The 22,790-nt window shown below is 43.2% G+C and overlaps 1 protein-coding gene across 1 annotated transcript in view; it reads left to right on the top strand.

The window, feature by feature from the left end:
* Window positions 1-21,567, top strand: part of DRD3 (dopamine receptor D3) — a 52,901-nt gene extending 31,334 nt beyond the window's left edge. The window contains exons 3-6 of the mRNA XM_049877004.1: window positions 3,212-3,354; window positions 13,797-13,993; window positions 20,057-20,339; window positions 21,371-21,567. Of these exons, the coding sequence (XP_049732961.1) occupies window positions 3,212-3,354; window positions 13,797-13,993; window positions 20,057-20,339; window positions 21,371-21,567 (820 nt within the window). The remainder of the gene's footprint in view (window positions 1-3,211; window positions 3,355-13,796; window positions 13,994-20,056; window positions 20,340-21,370) is intronic.
* The last annotated feature ends 1,223 nt before the right edge of the window (window positions 21,568-22,790 follow it).

Here is a 22,790-nt window from a genome sequence, read left to right as displayed (position 1 = left end):
ATCTTAATTTGACCTTATTAAATAAGGACCTCTATTTCTGCCTCTTGAGGAAGAAGCTACCTCTGTCACACATGATGGTGCCAATGCCAAGGCCTGCAGGGTTTACCTTCATCTCAGCATTCACAGCTGACTGTAAGCTGCTCTTCTGAGAATACAAATGTTAAGGCTCTAAGCCAGACAAAGGAGCCAGGAGCTGGGCATATACAGGAGGAGGATCCACGGAGCACTGCCCCCACCCCTCCAGCCAGGGTCTGTCCATTCCTGCCTCAGCCCCAAGCCTTAAGGTACACAAGAGGGGTTAAGGAGGCTTCCACTCTGAACCTGGCCTCCAGGTTCCCTGGACACTGAGAAGACAAAAATTGAGCACGTGTAGACCCAGGTATACACATTAGACCCCTTGAACTTAGCTAGGATTAGAATTGTCTTCTTATGCGGAAGGAGGCCTTCGGGGTCCATAAGGCAATCGATTGACACCTTCTTACTGCTTTGTTTGAGGACCTGTGGGGACTATCAAGGCTATAAGGTGATCTGAGTCGTTATGATCTGATTATATGGAGGCTATCTCTGTCCAGCCAGGAGGTAAGCTCAATGACGACGCAGGACAATTACATGCAGGAGAACAATGTGACTGATTGGCAGAGACATTTTGAGTTCAGAGATAGAGGTCTCTATAACCAGGAGAGGAGTTGAAAAGTTGCTGGAGACCTGATCTAGGGGTTAGGGGAGGGCAAGACTGAGGAAGAAGGGGTGGTGGATAAAGAAAAGACACTAGTCTCTGTCTCTGAAAACACACTCATCATTAGGCTAATTTGACTGGAGTTAAGAAGACCATTTGAAGGTCATTTTGGCAAGGTAAGTTGAGGTCATGCTGGAAAGGCTAAGAAGTTTGGCATATGGGTAGAGAAAGAATATTAACAGTGTATTAGTTTTCTAATGCTGTAATGACTTAAAAACAACCCCATTTATTAGCTCTCAGTTCTGTAAGTCAGAAGTCCTTGCACGGTATAAACGGGTTGAACTCAAGGCATAGATTAAGTTTGGGCTCCTCTTCCAAACTCATTGAGGTTCTTGGCAGAATTCAGTTCCTTACCATTGCAGGACTAAGGCCCCTGCTTTCTTGCTGGCTGTCAACTGGGAGCCATTCTCAGCGCCTAGAGACCTCTTGCCATTCCCTGGCACACGGTCCTCTCCATAGCATGGCAGTTTAGGCCTTAAAAGCCAGTAGGGGAATTTTTCATGCTCTGAATCTTTCTGATTTCAGGAAGGCCCAGTTCCTTTTAATGGATCACCTGATTATGTCAGGCTCACCTGGGATAAACTGTCCTCTTCAGCTGATTAGTAATATAATCACGGAAGTGATATTCCATCCTATTTATAGGTTCTGGCCTTACTCAAAGAGAGGGGATTATATAGGCCACTCTGGTGGCCGTCTTAGAATTCTACCTACCACAGATAGTTTTGAGCTGGGGGGTGACGAGATGAAATCTATTTTTTGGAACCTAGCAGCAGTGGGGAATATGGATTTGAGGAACAAAATGCTGGACTCCAGGAGACCTTCTAGGGGGCTGTGATCATTATAGGGAACAAGTCTTAGGAAAAGGATGGGGAGGTAAGTGGGGAAGACATCATAATGGCTAAATTGACAGGACCTGCTGTCCTTCTGCCTGGACCATTCTTAGCCTGCATTACCTCACGACTGGCTTCCTTTATCCCACTTACCTCTGCGCCCACTCTCTCTGTAGGTTTGCTGCTTCTTTGCCTCCTCCATTACCCTCTAACACATCACCCAGCTTATTTCTTTCATGGTACTTTTCATTTTATGATAACATGTTTGTTTTCTTTTTATTGTCCATTCTCTCCTCAATGAGGGTAAAGACTATTTCTCTTTTGCATATACCTGTGTCTTGGTCATCTAATGCTGCCATAACAGAAATACCACAAGTGGATGGCTTTAACAAAGAGAAATTTATTTTCTCACAGTCGAGTACGTTACAAGCCCAAATTCAGGGTGTTGGCTCCAGGGGAAGGCTTTCTTTATCTGTCGGCCTTCTCATCAATGTTCCCCCAGAAAAGGAGCTTCTTCACGCAGGGACCCCGTGTCTAAAGGATGAGTTCTGCTCCTGGTGCTTCTTTCTTGGTGGTATGAGGTCCCCCACTCTCTGCTTGCTTCCTTTTCCTTTAATGTCATGAAAGATAAAAGGTGGTGCAGGCCACACGCCAGGGAAGCTCCGTTTATCTTGAATCAGGGAGGTGACCTGAGTGAGGGTGGTGTTATAATCCCACCCTAATCCTCTCAACATAAAATTATAATCACAAAATGGAGGACAACCATACAATACTGGGAATCATGGCCTAATCAAGTTGATACACACATTTTGGGGGGGGACATAATTCAATCCATGACACCCTGTAATTCCAGAACCTAACACAGGGCTTGCCATATAGTAGGACTCAATAAGATTTGAATGAGGGGTTAAATGTACGAGGGAGCAAATGATAGGGAAGGGTCAAGGGAGAGTCAAAAAGGCCTGCATGGTGGATCTGGATGCCTTGAACACTAGAAAGAAGAATTAGGAAGTGGAACCAAATTAAGGGGTTCAGGGAGATGGGGAGATTTGTTTCAGATATCTTGAGTTGAGATGATGGTGGAACAATTGTCCAAGTAAGTCCAGCACATAGCTGGAACTGCGTGTGAGGAGCTGCCACATAAAAGCCAACAGTGTTCAACAATAATAAGGAATGGCTTTGGACATCCAAAAAGCATGAAAACTAGACTTTAGCTCCTGGTGGATAGCACTCAGCTGTACGTGCTACTTGGAGTAGTTTATCACTATGAGAGTCAGAATTTGTACCCTCTTTGGGCACAGTTCTACTATTGTCTGAGGAACTGTTGGAGAAAAGAAGGCCATGTTGACTGCATGGCTAGTAAATTTCTCCAGTAATCTAGCGTTGCTGTGTTAACTTTTTGACTCTTTCTCCCTTTCTCTGTACCCCCACCTCACCCCAATGAGTTCTTCATCTACCTTTGCTCCATCTTTCTATTTTCACTCAAATACTCTTCTCTCTCTAACTTTCTCCAACTAAGTTCTTTTTCTCTTACCATATGTATCAACATGATTAGTTCACCAGGGACCAGTTCTTTCAATCTGTCTTTTGGACAGTTTCTTGTCCCTTGTCATCACGCCTGTCCTCCTTCCCCTTCCTTTTTCAGGTATACTGCTGTGGTCATGCCAGTTCACTACCAGCACAGCACAGGACAGAGCTCCTGCCGGCGCGTGGCCCTCATGATCACAGCTGTCTGGGTACTGGCCTTTGCTGTGTCCTGCCCTCTCCTCTTTGGCTTCAACACCACAGGTAACCACAGTGGCTCCACTCCCAATGCCCCTGTGATTCGCGGCACACCTGAGTGGCAGTGAGTGATGCTCAGCCCTGAAATTCCTGACCCCTGGTCAATGTACTTTGTAATCAAAAGAGGATGCCATAGAATAAGCAAAGCCTTGGACTTTGTTAGTTATAAGTAAAATAGAAGGCAAATTTCGTTAATTATTGGCACACGGGTAAAAAGTTCTGGCCGCATTAATGAAAAGCCTGACTTACCCATATTTTAAAAGAAATATCATTGTAATCACTTGAAGAAATGTACTAGTTAAAAAAAAACGAAGATATTAATGGGTTTCAGTAATTTGGTGAAATTATTTTGCTAAAGAAAAATGACAATTCACAACGGGCCTACAATTCAAAATAACGTACCCTAAAAGTCCTGAGGTTGGATGTATACTTCTAACTTTTTACTTGATAAGAATCATTTCTAAGATTTGGAACTAATATAGATTCCCAAATTACTGGAGTATTCCTGTAGTTTAATACACCAAAGTTCTGGCTGTGGTGGTTGGCACATGGTACCTTTTCTATTGAATGGATGAACGCATGGATAGATGGGTGGACGATGTTTGTATCTGAGATGTTTGGGATAGTAAGCGTTCACTGCCAGTCACTGCCAACCTCACACGTCACATGAATCAGTGCCTTCTGCGTCTGTTCCATGTTCATCTTCCATCCCCAGGAATTCCATGTGTTGAATGGAAGCTATTAGAATGCACAGTAAAGTTACAGGTATTGAAGGTAAACACTGACGTTTGCTAAGAGAGAGCTGATTGCCCTGGGTGCTAGAGTTTATCTGGATTTCTTATTCTGTCCATTTGCATTGGTGCATTAAATTCCTGCTGTGAGTTCCTGCTATGTTCCAGGTTCATGAATTTCTGGCATGTGTATACTAGCCAAGGTCCCTGGGTGGTGCAAGTAGTTTATGTTTGACTATTAATGTAAAGGCTGATGGTTTGAACCCACCCAGTGGCACCATGTAAGAAAGGCCTCGAGATCGGATTTTGTAAAGATTACAGCCAAGAAAACCCTTAGGAGCAGTTCTACTCCGTAACACACAGCATCACCATGAGTTAGAATAGACTCGATGGCAATGGGCTTGGTTGTTATATACCAGTCAAGTAGCCAAGTCCAGCTTACAAATAGTTTTAAAGAGGTCACTTGCTGGACAGTGATTTACAAGTCAAAACACATTTAAATAGACCAGTAGAGGCTCTGGAGTCAGAAAAACCTAGATTCAAACTCTAGTTGTGCTACTCACCAGCTGTGTTACATAACTTCTCTGAGCTCAGTTTCCTTACTGGTAAATTCGGAATAATAATAATACGATGGCACATAAACTTGAGCAAATGCAACTATATAGAAAAGTTTTAAATGCTTATTTTTATATATGGCTGCCTACAAATAAATCCAGCAACTTCATTTCTAAAATTACACGTTGCATTACAAAAAGAAAGAAAGGAAGGGAGGGAGGGAGGGAGGGAGGGAGGGAGGGAGGGAGGGAGGGAGGGAGGGAGGGAGGGAGGGAGGAAGGAAGGAAGGAAGGAAGGAAGGAAGGAAGGAAGGAAGGAAGGAAGGAAGGAAGGAAGGAAGGAAGGAAGGAAGGAAGGAAGGAAGGAAGGAAGGAAGGAAGGAAGGAAGGAAGGAAGGAAGGAAGGAAGGAAGGAAGGAAGGAAGGAAGAAAAACACTGCTTTCGAGCCAATTCTGAGTCATAGCGACCCTGTAGGACAGAGTAGAACTGCCCCATAGAGTTTCCAAGGAGCACCTGGTGGATTTGAACTGCCGACCTTTTAGTTAGCAGCCATAGCTCTTAACCACTACGCTACCAGGATTTCCACATTGCATATGAACCCTTTATATGACATATTACTATATGTATCAGACATCTTTACTTACTGTGCAGCATTGTAATAAAACCACACATACCTTTTTGTGTAATATTGGGGATTTTCAAAGCAAATTTTTACTCTACCTAATTTTCACCCCCTTTTCCACTCTACCTCCTTCATAGAGTTTCTTTGCAATTAAGTGAGAATTAAAGTGGGAGAACACTTGTGGAAGTGCCAAGTACATACCATCTGCTCAAGGGCAGGCTCGTTTCTCTGCTACATAAAAGGTTAAGTAGCCAAGTCACCCAATAAATATTGGTTAACCCAGAGGGTTCCTGTGATGTGATTATTATCTTTGCATTACCCTTTTCACTTGTTACCTTAAATGACCCTTTACACACACACACAGAGACTAACTGTGTAGCACTGGAATATCACTTTTGATGAGTGTTAAGTATTCTTTTGGGGTTAGTCTGATAATTAAGCCACCTTCTGTAACCTTGTTTCTATATGAAAATGCATTTTAAATTGGAATTTGTAATATAGGGATCTCGCTATCACTGCTCGGCCAAGATGCAGCTTACTTCCTCATTCGTGGGGGCTGGTGGGGCAGTCTTACTCTCACAGGCAGACAGACAGACACACTGGTGACATTTAAAGGAGTCTCAAATCCAACATTAGACAGACTGCCCAGTTAATGTCAACATCTAAATTGAAGAAGAACAATGAGCTAATTGCAGAGCTGTTGCTACCCATGAGATCATTACTGCTCCAGGAACAAAACTCAGAAACGTCTTTCCAAAAGGATTTTCGAACACAGAATTGAGAAGACACAAAGGGTCCTTGACTTAGCATGTACACTATCTCTTCTCTCTCATCGTTCTGTCTGTCTCTTATTTTTCAGTTTACTGATTGCCCTATAGCAAGTCCTCCACTTATTCGTATATTTTGTCAATGTGTCAGGTCCATTGTAAGAGCCCAATACATATTAGCTGGTGTAATTGCTATGATTAGTATTATTTACTGGCATAGACTTCTGTGCCTTAAAATTTCAGTATGTACCTGCTCCAGGGAAGATCTCAACAGTGGTAGTTCTACTGGTGGCAGATGAGACCAGCCATCTTTTCTCAGAAAACTGTTCAGGAAATTAGTAAGTGGAATTCAAGGTGGGAAGCTCAGCCATCCTTCTTTGCCTTGGTCTGACCTTCACAGTACAGCTTCTTTATCTTGATAGATGTGGGTTTCTCCAGCAACTCTCCCATCTATAAGGACGCTCCCAAGTTCATTCTAAATCCCAATATAAATGACTTCTCTCAGCCATTTGTCCTAATCCCTCACTGAAAATTAGAGGGGGAAAGGGCAGGATACTGCCAACAACTCCCGATATTGGAAAAGGCTGGACTTTCACTCGGAAGTGTAATATAAAAAAAAACTTTCTGATAGAACTCTTCTTTTAGTGAAACAGGCTGCCATATGGAACTGTGATTTGCCAGAGAACAGGTTGAACTTCGGTCTCTTCCAAAGTAGAGTCGCTCTTATTCTCTGGATGCACACATAACACAGGGTCTTGGGTCACAGAGAGTTCCAAGAATATGGGGCTTGGTTGCCCAGGGCAGAGGCCAACCAGTCTGGGCAAAAATCACATCATCAGCCTAAGAGCAGTGGAACATGGTATGTCAGGGCTAGAGGATGCCCGAAAGATCCCTAAATGAATAGCCCACCCTTTCATTTCAAAGATAAGAAAAATAACTAGTGTTTAAATTAATATTAAATCAGATAGCTATTGTGCAGTAAGAAATTCTAGAATTAATAAGCAATAGGTGGTGATAACGGTTTAAGAAACATTCAAGGGAGGAAAAACTGAAAAGTTAAGAAAATCCTATCATCTGGCTTACCTTTCTATTGAAAAGGGAAATGTTAATGAGGCAGGACTCATACTAGAGGATTAGGTTAGATCTTGAGACAATCTCTTTTGAGACACAAAAGAGAGAAGCGAGCAGAGAGGAGAGGGACTTCATACCACGAAGAAAGAAGAGCTGGGAGTGAAGTATGTCCTTTGGACTAGGGATCCCTATGCTGAGCAGTTCCTAGACCAGGGGAAGATTAATGACAAGGACCTTCCCCCAGAGCCTACAGAGAGAGAATGCTTTCCCCCAGAGCTGACGCCCTGAATTTGGACTTTTAGCCTACTAGACTGTGAGAGAATAAATTTCTCTTTGTTAATACAAAAAAAGAAAAAGAGAAATGGAGGAGTGAGAGTATTTGATTTTAGTAATAGAACACCTTACCTGGCTTTCAGAACACTGAATCTGGGGGTGCTTGGTTTGAGAAACATAAAAGGATAACAGGCTCATCCTAAAATCAGATTCACCAGGATCTCCTGTCTTTGAAAACAAGTTGGGAGTCAAATCCTTTAATGAGTCTGAAGGACATGAAGGATAAGTCAACCTGCTTTAGACCTTGCTGTTCACATCACGGTGGGGCTCATGTTCCCAGGCTAGCCCACAAAAGCTCCTTAGAACCCTTACTAGAGCTATTTAGTACTTATATCACCGACCATAGTGCCTTGAATGAATGAATGAAGTGGATGAATCCTTGTCATCACCCTTTCCTCCTTAAATGTTGAGATGAATTAGGATAAACCAGCCCCAATATCAGATAATGAGGAGCAACCTCCATGTCCTCCCCCACCATCCTCCCATCCAGTGGCTGCTTATGAAATAATTATTTGTACATTTTGCTCACTTATTCAGCATTCATGTATTTGCTCAATAACTATGGTGCTGAAACCTGTCCACCATGGGTGACCATGCTGGTATTTGAAATACTGGTGGCAGAGCTTCCAACATCACAATACACAAGCCACCACAGCGTGACAAGCTGACAGACGAGTGCTGCCCTGAAGGTACTGGTGAAAAACAAGGCCTCAGGAATTGACAGAATACCAATTGGGATGTTTCAACAAATGGATGCAACACGGGAAGCACTCACTCATCTACCAAGAAATTCGGAAGACAGCTACCTGGTCAACCAACTGGAGGAGATCCATACTCATGCCCATTCCAAAGAGAGGTGGTCCAATAGAATACTGAATGCCAGGAGCTGCCAATTTGGTGACCACTGTTCAGAGCTTGGTGGCGTAGTGGTTAAGTGCTATGGCTGCTAACCAAAGGGTCGGCAGTTCAGATCTACCAGGCGCTCCTTGGAAACCCTATGGGGCAGTTCTACTCTATCCTATAGGGTCGCTATGAGTCAGAATCGACTTGATGGCACTGGGTGGGTTCAGAGCTTTATACGCTATTTCCTAAAGGATGCTGACCCAGGCTCTGGTCTTGAGACCACATTAAGTTTACCCTCTCCCCTAGAGAACCGGAGAATTTGGGAGTAGGACATAAAGATTCTGATGACAGTGCAGTCGTTGTGTCTCACTGATTACTGGGTGTACTCTTTTTGTGCTTCCTAGTTCTTAGCTATTGCTGCCTTCTCATCCCACAAATATTGTTCCCATAAGTCTCTCTCCAAATTTCCATTCCAAATGATATTTTTTCACTTCCAAAAGCTCAGGGGAAGTTAATAATGCTGTTGTTGTTAGGTGCTGTCAAGTCGGTTCCAACTCATAACGACCCTATGCACAACAGAACAAAACACTGCCCGGTGCTGCACCATCCTTATAATCGTTGTTATGCTTGAGCTCATTGTTGCAGCCACTGTGTCAGTCCACCTCGTTGAGGGTCTTCCTCTTTTCCCCTGACCCTGTACTCTGCCAAGCATGATGTCCTTCTCCAGGGACTCATCCCTCCTGACAACATGTCCAAAGTATGTAAGATGCAGTCTCGCCATCCTTGCCTCCAAGGAGCACCCCGGCCGCACCTCTTCCAGGACAGACCTGTTCGTTCTTCCAGCAGTCCATGGTACACTCAACATTCTTCACCAATACCACAATTCAAAGGCATCAACTTCTTCTTCGATCTTCCTTATTCATTGACCAGCTTTCACATGCATATGATGTGATTGAAAATACCACGGCTTGGGTCAGGCACACCTTAGTCTTCACGGTGACATCTTTGCTCTTCAACATTTTGAAGAGGTCCTTTGCAGCAGATTTGCCCAATGCAATGGGTCTTTTGATTTCTTGACTGCTGCTTCCATGGCTGTTGATTGCGGATCCAAGTAAAATGAAATCCTTGACAACTTCAATCTTTTCTCCATTTATCATGATGTTGCTCATTGGTCCAGTTGTGAGGATTTTTGTTTTCTTTATGTTGAGGTGTAATCCATACTGAAGGTTGTGGTCTTTGATCTTCATCAGTAAGTGCTTCAAGTTCTCTTCACTTTCAGCAAGCAAGGTTGTGTCATCTGCATAATGCAGGTTGTTAATAAGTCTTCCTCCAATCCTGATGCCCCGTTCTTCTTCATATAGTCCAGCTTCTCGGATTATTTGTTCAGCATACAGATTAAACAGGTATGGTGAAAGAATACAACCCTGACGCACACCTTTCCTGACTTTAAACCAATCAGTATCCCCTTGTTCTGTCTGAACAACTTCCTCTTGATCTATGGAAAGGTTCCTCATGAGCACAATGAAGTGTTCTGGAATTTCCATTCTTCGCAATGTTATCCATAGTTTGTTATGATCCACACAGTCGAATCCTTTGCATAGTCAATAAAACACAGGTAAACATCCTTCTGGTATTCTCTGCTTTCAGCCAGGATCCATCGAACACCAGCAATGATATCCCTTGTTCCACGTCCTCTTCTGAAACCAGCCTGAATTTCTGGCAGTCCCCTGTTGATATACTGCTGCAGCCACTTTTGAATGATCTTCAGCAAAATTTTGCTTGCATGTGATATTAATGATATTGTTTTATAATTTCCACATTCAGTTGGATCACCTTTCTTGTGAATAGGCATAAATATGGATGTCTTCCAGTCAGTTGGCCAGGAAGCTGTCTTCCATGTTTCTTGGCATAGATAAGTGAGCACCTCCAGTGCTGCACCCATTTGTTGAAACATCTCAATTGATGTTCCATCAATTCCTGGAGCCTTGTTTTTCGCTAATGCCTTCAGAGCAGCTTGGACTTCTTCCTTCAGTACCATCGGTTCCTGATCATATGCTACCTCTTGAAATAGTTGAACATCGACTAATTGTTTTTGGTATAATGACTCTGTGTATTCCTTCCATCTTCTTTTGATGCTTCCTGCGTCATTTAATGTTTTCCCCATGGAATCCTTCACTATTGCAACTCGAGGCTTGAATTTTTTCTTCAGTTCTTTCACCTTGAGAAATGCTGAGCGTGTTCTTCCATTTTGGTTTTCCATCTCCAGCTCTTTGCACATGTCATTATAATACTTTGTCTTCTCAAGAGGCCCTTTGAAATCTTCTGTTGCATTCATCGTCAAAAAGGAACATTTCAAGATCTACCCTGAAGTACAATGCTGTCAGTGATAGGATAATATCCATACACCTACAAGGAAGACCAGTTAATATGACTATTATTCAAATTTACTCACCAACCACTAGGGCCAAAGATGAAGAAATAGAAGATTTTTATCAGCTGCTGCAGTCTGAAATTGACTGAACACACAGTCAAGATGCATTGATAATTACTGGCGATTGGAATGCGAAAGCTGGAAACAAAGAAGAAGGATCAGTAGTTGGAAAATATGGCCTTGGTGATAGTAACAATGCTGGAGATCAAATGATAGAATTTTGCAAGACCAACGACTTCTTCATTGCAAATACCTTCTTTCACCAACATAAATGGCAACTATACACATGGACCTCGCCAGATGGAACACACAGAAATCAAATTGACTACATCTGTGGAAAGAGATGATGGAAAAGCTCAATATCATCATTCAGAACAAGGCCAGGGGCTGACTGTGGAACAGACCATCAATTGAGCATATGCAAGTTCAAGCTGAAACTGAAGAAAATCAGAACAGGTCCCCGCGAGCCAAAATATGACCTTGAGTATATCCCACCTGAATTTAGAGACCATCTCAAGAATAGATTTGACGCATTGAACGCTAGTGACTGCAGACCAGACGAGTTGTGGAATGACATCAAGGACATCATCCATGAAGAAAGCAAGAGGTCACTGAAAAGACAGGAAAGAAAGAAAAGGCCAAGATGGATGTCGGAGGAGACTCTGAAACTTGCTCTCAAACGTCGAGCAGCTAAAGCAAAAGGAAGAATTGATGAAGTAAATAATAATGGCTACCATTTGTTCTCATAACCATTGTAAAAAAAAAAAAAAAAAAAAAAATTGCCACCAAGTCAAATAGAGGTGTGCTCAACAGGGTTTTCAATGGCTGACTTTTCAGATGTAGATCACCATGCCTTTCTTCCAAGGCACCTCTGGGTGGACTCGACCACGCAGCCAAGCATGTTAAGTGTTTGCACCACCCAGGGACTCCCAGAGCCATCATATGTCACAGTATTTTTGCCCTTCTTTTACAGATAAAGAATCTGAGTCATGGCAGAGTTAAGTAACAGCCCGAGGTCACACAGTCAGTAAATGGCAGATCTAGGCTCACGCTTTTTTGGTCTCTAGGACTGCGGTAACAAATTACCAGGAACGTGGTGGCTTAAAACAAGAGGAATTTCTTCTCTCACAGCTCTGGAGGGCAGAAGTTAGAAATTAAGGTGTTGGCAGGGCTCTTGGGGAGCATCTTTCCTTGCCCCTTCCAGCTTCTGGTGGTTCCAGGTGTTCCTTGGCTTGGGGCTATATAACCCTAATCTCTGCCTTTCTTGACAACCTGACATCTTTCTTTTCTGTGTCTGTGTCATATGGGTCTCTCTGCCCTTTTCTTATAAGGACATCATCACTTGATTTAGGGCTTACCCTAACTCCAGGATGATCTCATTTTAAGATCCTTAATTAAATCTGTAAACAGCCTTTTTCCAAATGAGGTCACATTCATGGGTTCCAGATAAACGTATCTTTTGGCGAGGTGCCATTCAGGCCCCTGCACACACCTAGGGCTGTCTGGCCTCTACTACACTTCAGAAGATTAAGAAGCAGAATTAAGGGCCCACCTGATGGCTGCCCACTCTCAATGGCTCACGCTGGTGCTATATGGTCCAAGGCCAGATTGTGAGTTGGAGACTGTCCAGCGTGGCAACAGCTAATGCTGACAGTGCTAGGTAAAGTGCAATGGTAGAGGGAGAGTCAACATCACAGGAAGAACCTTGGCTTTGGGGTCAGACTGGCTGGAGGAACACATCCTGCTTCTGCCACTTTCAGGCTGTGTGACCCTGGACCACTTACCGACCCTCTGAGCCTTAGTCTGCTCATCTGAAAATAGAGCTAGAAATGGTACCTGCCTCACATAATGTGGCCACCATGATGAGATAAGATGATGTGTGTAAAGCCCTTAGCACAATGACTGGCAGGTGTTAGTTCACCTCCCTTTTGTCCTCCATGATGGGACAAGTTCCAGGCCTATCCTGGGCAGGAGGAATCTCAGCAACTGCTAGTGAAGGAGGAAAAGGTACAGGGTCTTCCTAACAAGGAGTGGCGGGAGCATTTCAGAATATAAATCAGGAACAAGGGCCCTCCTCAATTTACATTCTCCATGGTGACAATGCCCTTACCTATCCCCTCCCTCTCCTACCCCTTACCTATGCTGGGAAAAAAAAAAAAAATGCTGGGATTCCTTGAAAAATCAAATTGCATGTTTTGTATGCAGGCACCACTTGCCCCACATCCCCAATTCAAAACCAGGGACCCGGGCATTCAGAGTAAAGAAGGCTTCTTCATTTCATTACACTCCAAGAATCTGTTCACACCACCTCATCAGCAGGTCCTTTTCTGGAAGGTGCATCCCTCCCGGGACCTTCTGCTCTGTGGCACTCCCCCAGCCTCCTGGGTGCACTACTCTGTGTGACACTTAGCACGTCATCTAGAACGGATCGTTTAAGTAGACTGTGAGACCCTTTAAGGGCAGACATGCCATCTTATTCATCTTTGCAGCCCCAGTGCTAGGCAATGGCTGGCATATAATTATTGGTAAATGTTCTTTTTAAGTGGACTGTGAGCAATGCAAAGATGAATTAGATCTCCTACCCTCAAGGAGGAAACCCTGGTGGCACAGTGTTTAAGTGCTATGGCTGCTAACCAAAAGGTTGGCAGTTCGAGTCTACCAGGCACTCCTTGGAAACCCTGTGGGGCAGTTCTACTCTGTCCTATAGGGTTGCTATGAGTCAGAATCGACTCAACGGCAATAGTTACCCTCAAGGAGCTGACAGTGTAGGCATGAGTCTGCTTCCCCCTGCCCTCACCACACAGGCCATTTATGGTAACGGCACAGAAGAGGCAAAAGTAAAGTGCACAAAGGAAGGAAAATTTGCTTCTGACTGAAAAACTCAAGGGCATTTCCATGGATGAGGCAGCATTTGAGCTGGGACATGATGAGGTTGTTGGTGGGATAGGCAACCCCTGTTTCTCAAAGCTCCACATGGATAAGAAGGTGGAGATACCACACAATATATGGGGCCACATTTTGCGCTGCCCGTTGAGGTCTAGTACTTTCCCCAGGTCTGCAAAAAGCTTTATCTTCTCTCCTTCTCTCCCCCACAGGGGACCCCAGCATCTGCTCCATCTCCAACCCTGATTTTGTCATCTACTCTTCAGTAGTGTCCTTCTACCTGCCCTTTGGAGTGACCGTCCTGGTCTATGCGAGGATCTATGTGGTGTTAAGGCAGAGGAGACGAAAACGGATTCTCACTCGACAGAACAGCCAATGCATCAGTGTCAGGCCCAGCTTCCCCCAACAAGTAAGCACCCAGGAGGGGGCAGAGGGAACACAACACCCACCCCCAGAGCCTCTAGCAGTGCACGCTTTTGCCTGGACATTGCACGTGAGAGACACACGTCTGAGACCTACCTTCTAAACTGCTGGTATTGGCTGTACTTTGGAGGTAGGAAATCCAATCTCAAGAGAGTATAGACAGTCTTCCCTACAGCCCACCTTACCTGGAAAGATGATAGGCTAGTTTCTGGGTTTGTTCTGCTTCCCTTAGAGGTCCCTCATTCTCCATAAATGGCCAGCAGTTCAGATCTCCCAAGGGCTTGAGGTTTTCACTTGGCAGTTGTACCATGTGCTGCTAGTGGGTTCCCAGGACTGACTTTTCATCCAGGCTGCTCATCCCAAGAATCACTGGGGTCCATGGAAACCTGTTTTCCTTACTAATCTGTCTTGGAAGAAGTACAACCAGAATGCTCCTTAGAAGCAAGGATGGTGAGACTGCATCTTACATACTTTGGACATGTTGTCAGGAGGGATCAGTCTCTGAAGAAGGACATCATGCTTGGCAGAGTACAGGGTCAGCAACCAAGGGCTCAAGCATAACAACAATTGTAAGGATGGCGCAGGACTGGGCAGTGTTCCATTCTGTTGTGCATAGGGTCGCTATGAGTCGGAACTGACTCGACGGCACCTAACAACAACAATCTGCCCCTGTGCCAAGGCACTGACCAGCAGATGGGATGGAACCCTAATAATGTATTTTATTGGGTCTTTCAAGACTGAAAAAGAAAGTCATTGCCTCAGCACCAGTCTTCCAATTCCTTGAGCTGTAAATTCTGCTTAGCCTAGTGCCTGGCAGCTCACTTGGTATTGTCAATTCCTGGTCCAAACTGTACCTTCATCTCCATACTTTGGACATGTTATCAGGAGGGACCAGCCCCTGGAGAAGGATACCATGCTTGGTAAAGTAAAGGGTCAACGAAAAAGAGGAAGATCCTCAACCATATGCAGTGACACAGTGGCTGCAACAATGGGCTCAAGCATAACAACGATTGTGAGGATGATGCAGGACTGGGCGTTTCGTTCTGTTGTACACAGGGTCGCTATGAGTAGGAACTGACTCGACAGCACCTCACAACAACAACAGTGCCTGGCACCTAGTAGTTTATTCACAATGTACCTGAAGCATGAATGGATGCATACAGATGACTTAAAATCTGCTAGGGATAACGGGAATACTGTACAGTCTCTGCCTTCATGGAGCTTAGACTATAGACAAGTAAATAAAGCACACCTCCACTCAAAGTTAACTGACAGTTCAGAACTGAATGGAATGTTTGCTAAATATGAAAAGGGGAAGACAATTAAGCACCTAAATGTTAACTGCTGTGTAGGTTGTAGTACGAGAGAAGGCAATATGCTCAGGAAAGGGCTTCATAGATAGAGTCAGAACTGTATTTGATCTTGAAGGCAGGTCCAATTGGGTGTCACTAGGTCACCTTTAATGGCTTGAGAGAGGGTCAAACTCCCAACATTGAAGTCCCCAAGACTTGAACAGAACAAGACTATTGGTTCCCGTAAAATAGGAGATCAGGACCCACAGCTGAGGATATAAACATATTTCATGCAAAGAATTGCTATCTACATAGCTCAACTATGTAGAGCTTAATCTACAACTAACTGTTTTTCCTTCACCCCACCCTAGTCTACCTGTCTTCGGCTGCACCCAATTCGGCAGTTTTCAATAAGGGCCAGATTTCCATCAGATGCCACAGGGAAAATGGTAAGTGGGCTATGTCTTTGGCTGTAGGAAAAGAATAAGAGACCTTTTCTCAATGTGCTGGCCTCTGTTGATTCCACTCCCACCCCAAAATGGACTCTAGCCCTGAACCCCACTTGTGCTATTATATATGCCAGATCTGAGATCCTGCCTTATTTAAGCATTAGAATAAACCCAAATCAAACCCAGTGCCGTCGAGTTGATTCCGACTCATAGCGACCCTATAGGACAGAGTAGAACTGCCCCATAGAGTTTCCAAGGAGCACCTGGCGGATTCAAACTGCTGACCCTTTGGTTCGCAGCTGTAGCACTTAACCACTATGCAACCAGGGTTTCCAAGCATTAGAATAGGTAACACCAAATGATATTCAGAAAGCAGATGAGTATTGGGCTAGATACCAATGACTGGAGCCCAATGACTATTGGATGTGGTGTCATCTAGAGCCACCTGCCTTAAAGGGAACAGGGTGTCAATGAGACAAACATGGGCATAGCTGAGGAAAGCAGAGAAGGGACCTAATGTGAGACTTTCAAGACTCTGAATGTGAGGAAAGCCAAGACAATTTCATAGTCACCCTGAGCCTTGTTTTCTGAAATGTAGCCAGCCCTGCCTCTTCCCAGTAACCTTACTGCAGAATGGAGCTTGAAGGTGTTAAATATAAGACCAGTATTACATTTCTCTGAACTACACAGCTATTAGGAAAAAAGGTCCAAAAACCCATAATGATGAAGGCACGAGCCTTGTCCAAACTCTGTGTAGTTAATCAACCACTTTTACACAGGCCTGGTGTAGCCAACTCTGCTGTAAATGATAAAAGGTAGATAAGAAACTTAAAGTTGCTTATAGCAGATAAAAGGTCTGAGCGGCTTCCAAGGTCAAAAGGAGGAAAAACGGTGGCTACAAAAGGGAGAGACTGGAGAGCCAAGGGGCTGGCATTACCAGGAGTGTGAGGAATTTGGTTCTGACCTACCATCTGGGAGTGGAGTGCTTTGCCACCCAGACCCCAAGGAAGCCAGTGTCTCCTTATGCCAGTTATGCACGCAATGATAAGGGTTTGCAGACAGGGCAGAAAACACACTCATCAATGTATAATTGTGGGAGAATCACTTCCTTCTATGGAACTGAGTCTCCCCAACCATGAAATGGATATAGGTTCTAGATCAGTGTTCCCAAATCTGAGATTCCATAGGCACTCCCAATATGTCCCCAGGCCCCTAGTTTCAGAAATAATGCATTAGAAGCTAAATACTATCACTTCTAGATCGCTAGGTGCCAGCTCAATAAAAAACACCAGCTCTGGAGAAATGAGTCAGTAATTTCATTTATTTATTCATTTAATTGACAAATCTTGGTGATAAAGTAGTCATTCAGATAAAACAGAATATGCTTGTACTAATGATTAGAAAATCTCATCAAAATTAAAAAAAAATTATCCTAGAATACCTTTGTGGATCAAGTTTTAAAAACATTAAATCATTTTAAAGACCTACTTTCATGTATTCATTCATTCAAAAAAGGTTTTTGAGTGTGTACAATGTGCCAGAACTGTGTACCTGGAAAACTATGATCTCTTGATCTAAGGAAAGAATAGAAAACTTCCCATACCAGTGAGGGTTCCCGGTTGCTGATGCTGGTGAACTTACGTAGAAAAGGAACTTACTGGAAAGTTGTCCGGTAGTTCACGGACTCAATGAGAAAGCTGCTCAGCAGCTTCAGAAGATGTTGTTCTTATCTAATGAAGAATCTGCTTAGGAGACGTAGGACACTGGACACTGAAGGTCACCATTGTTAGATGAATTCTGATGTCTCCTTGCTTCACTAGAGCAGGAGTGTCCTACCTCCTATTCAAGTTTGACATAGGTCTAATTCTTCAAACATGGAAAGCAGTTCAGATGTTGGGCACCCCCCCAAAAAAGGCCAGAAATAGCCACACACCTTCGGTATTCTACTCACAGAAACAACTCGTCCCAAACCCATTTTCCCAATTTCTTGTCTTACCCAAACGATGATGGGGAAGAAGACAAGGAGCTAAGTAACCCCTGGAATATATATTGCTATAGTTAACTCTATTCAGCTTTGCAAATACAAGGAGAACCACAACACTATCATAGAGGGGCCAACTCTAATGAGTGCAAGTAAAACAGGAAAAAAGAGGAGAAAGAGCAGGACAAGGGGCTTTTACACCTCTTTTCCAACCCTAAATGGCGGTCAGTACCTGAGCTATGATCCTTGATAAGGCATCAGTTGATTTGTGTAGAAGGCGGTTTTGGAGAAGTGGTGAGAGAAATCGGAGAGTGATGGGATCACTGAGATATCCAAGAAGGTAGAGAGAGTATCTTCAAAACTCTCTGGCTCCCTCCCAACTCCAAAATCCCAGAATTTTCCAAGATTGATTGGGCTAGATACAGATTAAATGAATATGTTTCTCAATAATTAAGCTTTTTTTGCTTGTTTATTCCCTAGTCACGGTATTTTGTGGCAGGAGTTAGCCTGAGTAACAACAGCAATTTCATAATAATTCTGAGCTTCCTTAATGATGATGATGATAATAAAATAATTGTTTCCATTTATTGAGATCCTATGAGATGGGTTATATGTATCATTTCATTTAATCCTCACAACAACCATTATCAAGGAAAGTATTATCATTATGCCCATTTTAGAGGTGAGTAAACCCAGACTCAGAGAAGTTAAGCAATTTGTCCAAGTTCGCCCAGGTCTGTCTGTTCACAAAGCCTCTCCTCTTTATGATACACTACCCTACACTACATGGCTGTGAATATCGGTTCCTTTAACGGGTTTGAGTCTGGCTTCTCACTCATTCCTGTGTGACCCTTCATAAGACACTTACTCTCTCTGAGCTTCATGGCTCTAACATGTAAATTTGAGATGACAATAATAAATAAGGGTCAGTTAATAACATTAATTAAATGGTTATTTTGTACTAGTTGCTGCATTAAACATTTTCTATACATATTACCTCATCTAATCCCCACAATAACCCTGTAAAGGAGATATTACTATTATTGACTAGTTTTACAAATGAGGCAAAGAGATACTTAGTTCATTTGCCCAAGCAAATATCTAAGTAGGAAAGCTGAGATGAATATCCTGGAGTTTCTTCATTTGTTAATTTTTTATTATCAAAAATTTCAAAAAAAAATTAAGTAGAAAAACAAATATAACAAACCCTCCGGTACCAACAGCCAGCTTCAGTAATTATCAACTCCTGGTCATCTTATTTCACCTCTACTCCCACCAACATTCATACACCCCCAGTGGAATGTTGTGAAGCACATCCCAAACATCATTTCACTTCACCCATAAATATAAAGGATAAGGGCTGTTAAAAAAAAAAAAAAAAAAAAAGGCATAACCACAATACCACATCATACCAAAATTTAATAGTAATAATAACGTAACATCATTAAAAGGAGCCCTGGTGGTGCAATGGTTAAGCATTCAACTGCTAACCAAAAGGTTAGCACTTTGAACCCACCCAGCAGCTCTACAGGAGAAAGACTTGGTGATCTGCTCCCATAAAGATTACAGCCTAGAAAACGCTATGGGGCAGTTCTGCTCTGTCACATGGGGTCTCTGTGAGTTGGAATAGACTCTAACAACAATATGATAACATTAAATATCCAGTCAGTGTTCAAAATATCCCCAATCACCTTAAGAATGTTTTTATAGTTAGTTTATTTGAAACAAAATTCAAATGTCGTGTTGTTGTTAGATGCTGTCAAGTTGGTTCCTACTCATAGTGATCCTATGTGTTACAGAACAAAACACTGCTTGGTCCTGCGCCACGCTCACGATCGTTGTTATGCTTGAGCCCATTCTTGCAGCCACTGTGTCAATCCATTCAAAATTCAAATAAGGACCATTATTTGCATCTAGTAATTATTACTGTTGGTGTTCAGTTATTTGTTGAAGGAACAGAGTCACTTGTCCTGTAAAGATTCCCCTACTCCAGATTTTGCAGTGTGTGTCCCAGCGACATCATATAAAGTGTTTGTCTGCAGACCCAGGTCATTCTAAATTGAAAAGGTCAGCCTACAATCCTATGCTACCTCCTCAAGGGGTTGTTGTTCTCAAATACGCTGTATGTGGAGACGCTAAGGTCAGAAGCAGATTTCGTTTACCAGAATTTTCCATGGTTCCACCACTCTGTCAGGTGCTCCTGCTTGCAAGTTTCACACAATGATGGTTTCCTGTTCTTTATTTACATTCTCTTTCCCTTTCAGGAACATTCAGATGATAAAAAGTCTCCCCAGAAATGTCAGGACCCTCTCCTGTCACACCTGCAGTCTCTCTCCCATGGCCAGGCACACACGGAGGTAAAACGCTATTACAGCATCTGCCAAGATACTGCCTTGGGGCAGCCAGGTTTCCAAGAAGAGGAAGCCGATTTGAAAAGAGAGGACAAGGCTCAGAACTCTCTCAGCCCAACCATGGCACCCAAGCTCAGCTTAGAGGTTCGAAAACTCAGCAATGGCAGGTTGTCAACATCCCTGAAGTTGGGGCCCCTGCAACCTCGGGCAATGCCACTCAGGGAGAAGAAGGCAACCCAGATGCTCGTCATTGTACTTGGTGAGTTTGGGTCAAGTTTGGTTGGGTTGGGTTGAGTTAGGGTGAGCTGGTCGAGAGGGTTAGAATAACCACATTTGGTTGAAATTGGAAATCTAATGACTGTAATCCTTATAAAATGTTGAACTAAAGAGAGTTTGTGTATAAATGTTAACTTTGGTGGAAATTCAAAAGACTTAGATTGAAATTTATAAACCTAAAAGAGTTACCTAATTGAGCTGTGTTTTCTTGTTCTATCACATGACATTATAATGGATAAATCAAATAACAAATAAGATGATTCAATAAAATCATCCAGCACATACCGGATATCTAATAAATGCTTATTTTTTAAAAAATATTAAATGAAAAAAATTGGGTTACAACAAACTGCTGTCATATGGTATGATAACAACTAGATTATTTTAAATGAAGAGAAAAAGAGACTGAAAAGAAATTCACCAGATGTCAAAAGTGATTGTCTTTGAATGGTGGGTGGCTATTTTTCTTCCTCCTACTCTTCTGTATTTGTGAAGTTTTCCATAATGTATAAAATCAGGACTAATTTTTTGTAGAAGAAGATAAATGGCATTTAAAGAAAGAAAGAAAAATCTGCCAAGTCTTGGGTACCATATAGAATTAGTGAAGGCAATTCATCCTGGTCAGTGTCACTAGCAAACCCCGTTCCTTGTCTATAAGGGTCTTTGCTAGCTCTCCTAGCTGTAATCTCCTCAGCCTCAGGAGCTGTGTCTACCACCTCTTTAAGGTCTTCTTCCCTATCATGGCCTAGGATTATGTCTTGCATGGGTGGACATTAAAAAAATATCTGAATTGAAGTGACAAATAGAAAAGACTAGTAAAGAAATCCCTATAGATCAAACAGGAAAATTGGTTCAGGGTCTAAGGCTTTCATAGGGTGGCTGTAAAAATTAAATGGGTGTGGCATACAATAGTCAACCGTGAATCATGTAGTAACAAAAAAGAAGAAGTAAATGCCTTACCCAAAAATGAGAAGCAAATACCTTACCCAGTTTCTCTCTTTGTTTGCAACCTAGGGACCTTCATTGTCTGTTGGCTGCCTTTCTTCCTTATCCACGTTCTCAATACCCACTGCCAAACATGCCACGTGTCCCCAAAGCTTTATAGTGCCACAACGTGGCTGGGTTACGTGAATAGCGCCCTTAACCCCGTGATCTACACCACCTTCAATGTCGAGTTCCGTAAAGCCTTCCTCAAGATCCTGTCTTGCTAAAGGAGGAAAGAAAGGATTACTCCCTCTGCCCACCTTTAGCTGCCAAGCCACTGGGCCACTATCCAGGCTCTGCTCAGACAGACTCTGGAGTGTCCCTCTGGTACATGATTGGGAGAAGATTTCTGGAGCCAGGACATCCCTGCATGGCAGATGTAACCAACTGCTCCCTCCAAAACAGAATGTTCTACCTCCCCAGTTAAAATCTGACTTCATTCTGGCAGTCTTCAAGTGGTGAGCGCCTGTGAGTGATGAGCAATAATTCAGAAAGAAGCTGGTAAAACATGACTTTACCCACACATGCTATTGTCATCAGAGGCATGATTCATTACAGTGAAGATGAAATGAACAGATCTCATAATTCTCAACTTGCCAGGGGGCCTTGAAATCTCAGCCAGTAGACCATCTTGCAGAACAGACAGTCTCTCTGCCTTCAAAGCTCTAATTAACTGTCATACCAACCTTGTACTGGTGTGGGACCATTCCCCCTCAGTCGCCTCTATCTCCTTCACTGTACTCTGAAACATGAATGGCAAGTTCAGCGCTTCTACCTGTCTGTACAGTCCAACTGGCTATATTTGGTGAGAGGGATCTCCTCACCCCACAGGAGCCACTGTCCCACACTGGGACCTGGGCTTCGTTTCAAACCTTGCTCTTCTTGTCTGTCAGCTGTAGCTGAGAAGGTCCTTGGATTCCATTCACTTGCTCCCATGAGGCAGTCTCAAGGAGTCTCAACGTCCAGAGCAATTGAAGATGGGACCGCTAAATGACAAAGGAAGGAAACTTCTTGCAGCAGTATCACTGTTGAACCTTGTGGTTTAGAACATGTTTTAGATACACTTTTTCATAATGTTTTTCTACCCAGGACATTTTCACCTCCTGCTTAACAGAGACTCAATACTTTCAGACCTCTGAGACTAGGTGTATATTAAGTGCATATTAAGTATCAGTCACCTCCAGGTTCTTGATATACAACAATGAATACGACAGCCCCTGCCCTCAAGGAGCCCACTGTTGCTCCTCTGTTTGCCCAAATACTGGTCTGAAGGTGGTGGGGGCCTCATCTAGACCACCAGAGGACCTCAGAACTGAGGGCACTAGGCAGGGTGGCTGCCCAAAGCCATCACATGGACAGTCTTTGTAAAGTCCTAGTGTAGATTCTAAACTGCAGCTCTCTAACTTAGACTAAAGGTATATTAGCAACCGTTTGTAAATGTCATTCAAAA

Source organism: Elephas maximus, chromosome 1, assembly GCF_024166365.1.
Source record: "Elephas maximus indicus isolate mEleMax1 chromosome 1, mEleMax1 primary haplotype, whole genome shotgun sequence".
Classification (NCBI taxonomy): domain Eukaryota; kingdom Metazoa; phylum Chordata; class Mammalia; order Proboscidea; family Elephantidae; genus Elephas; species Elephas maximus.
This window is presented reverse-complemented; position numbering and strand designations above follow the sequence as displayed.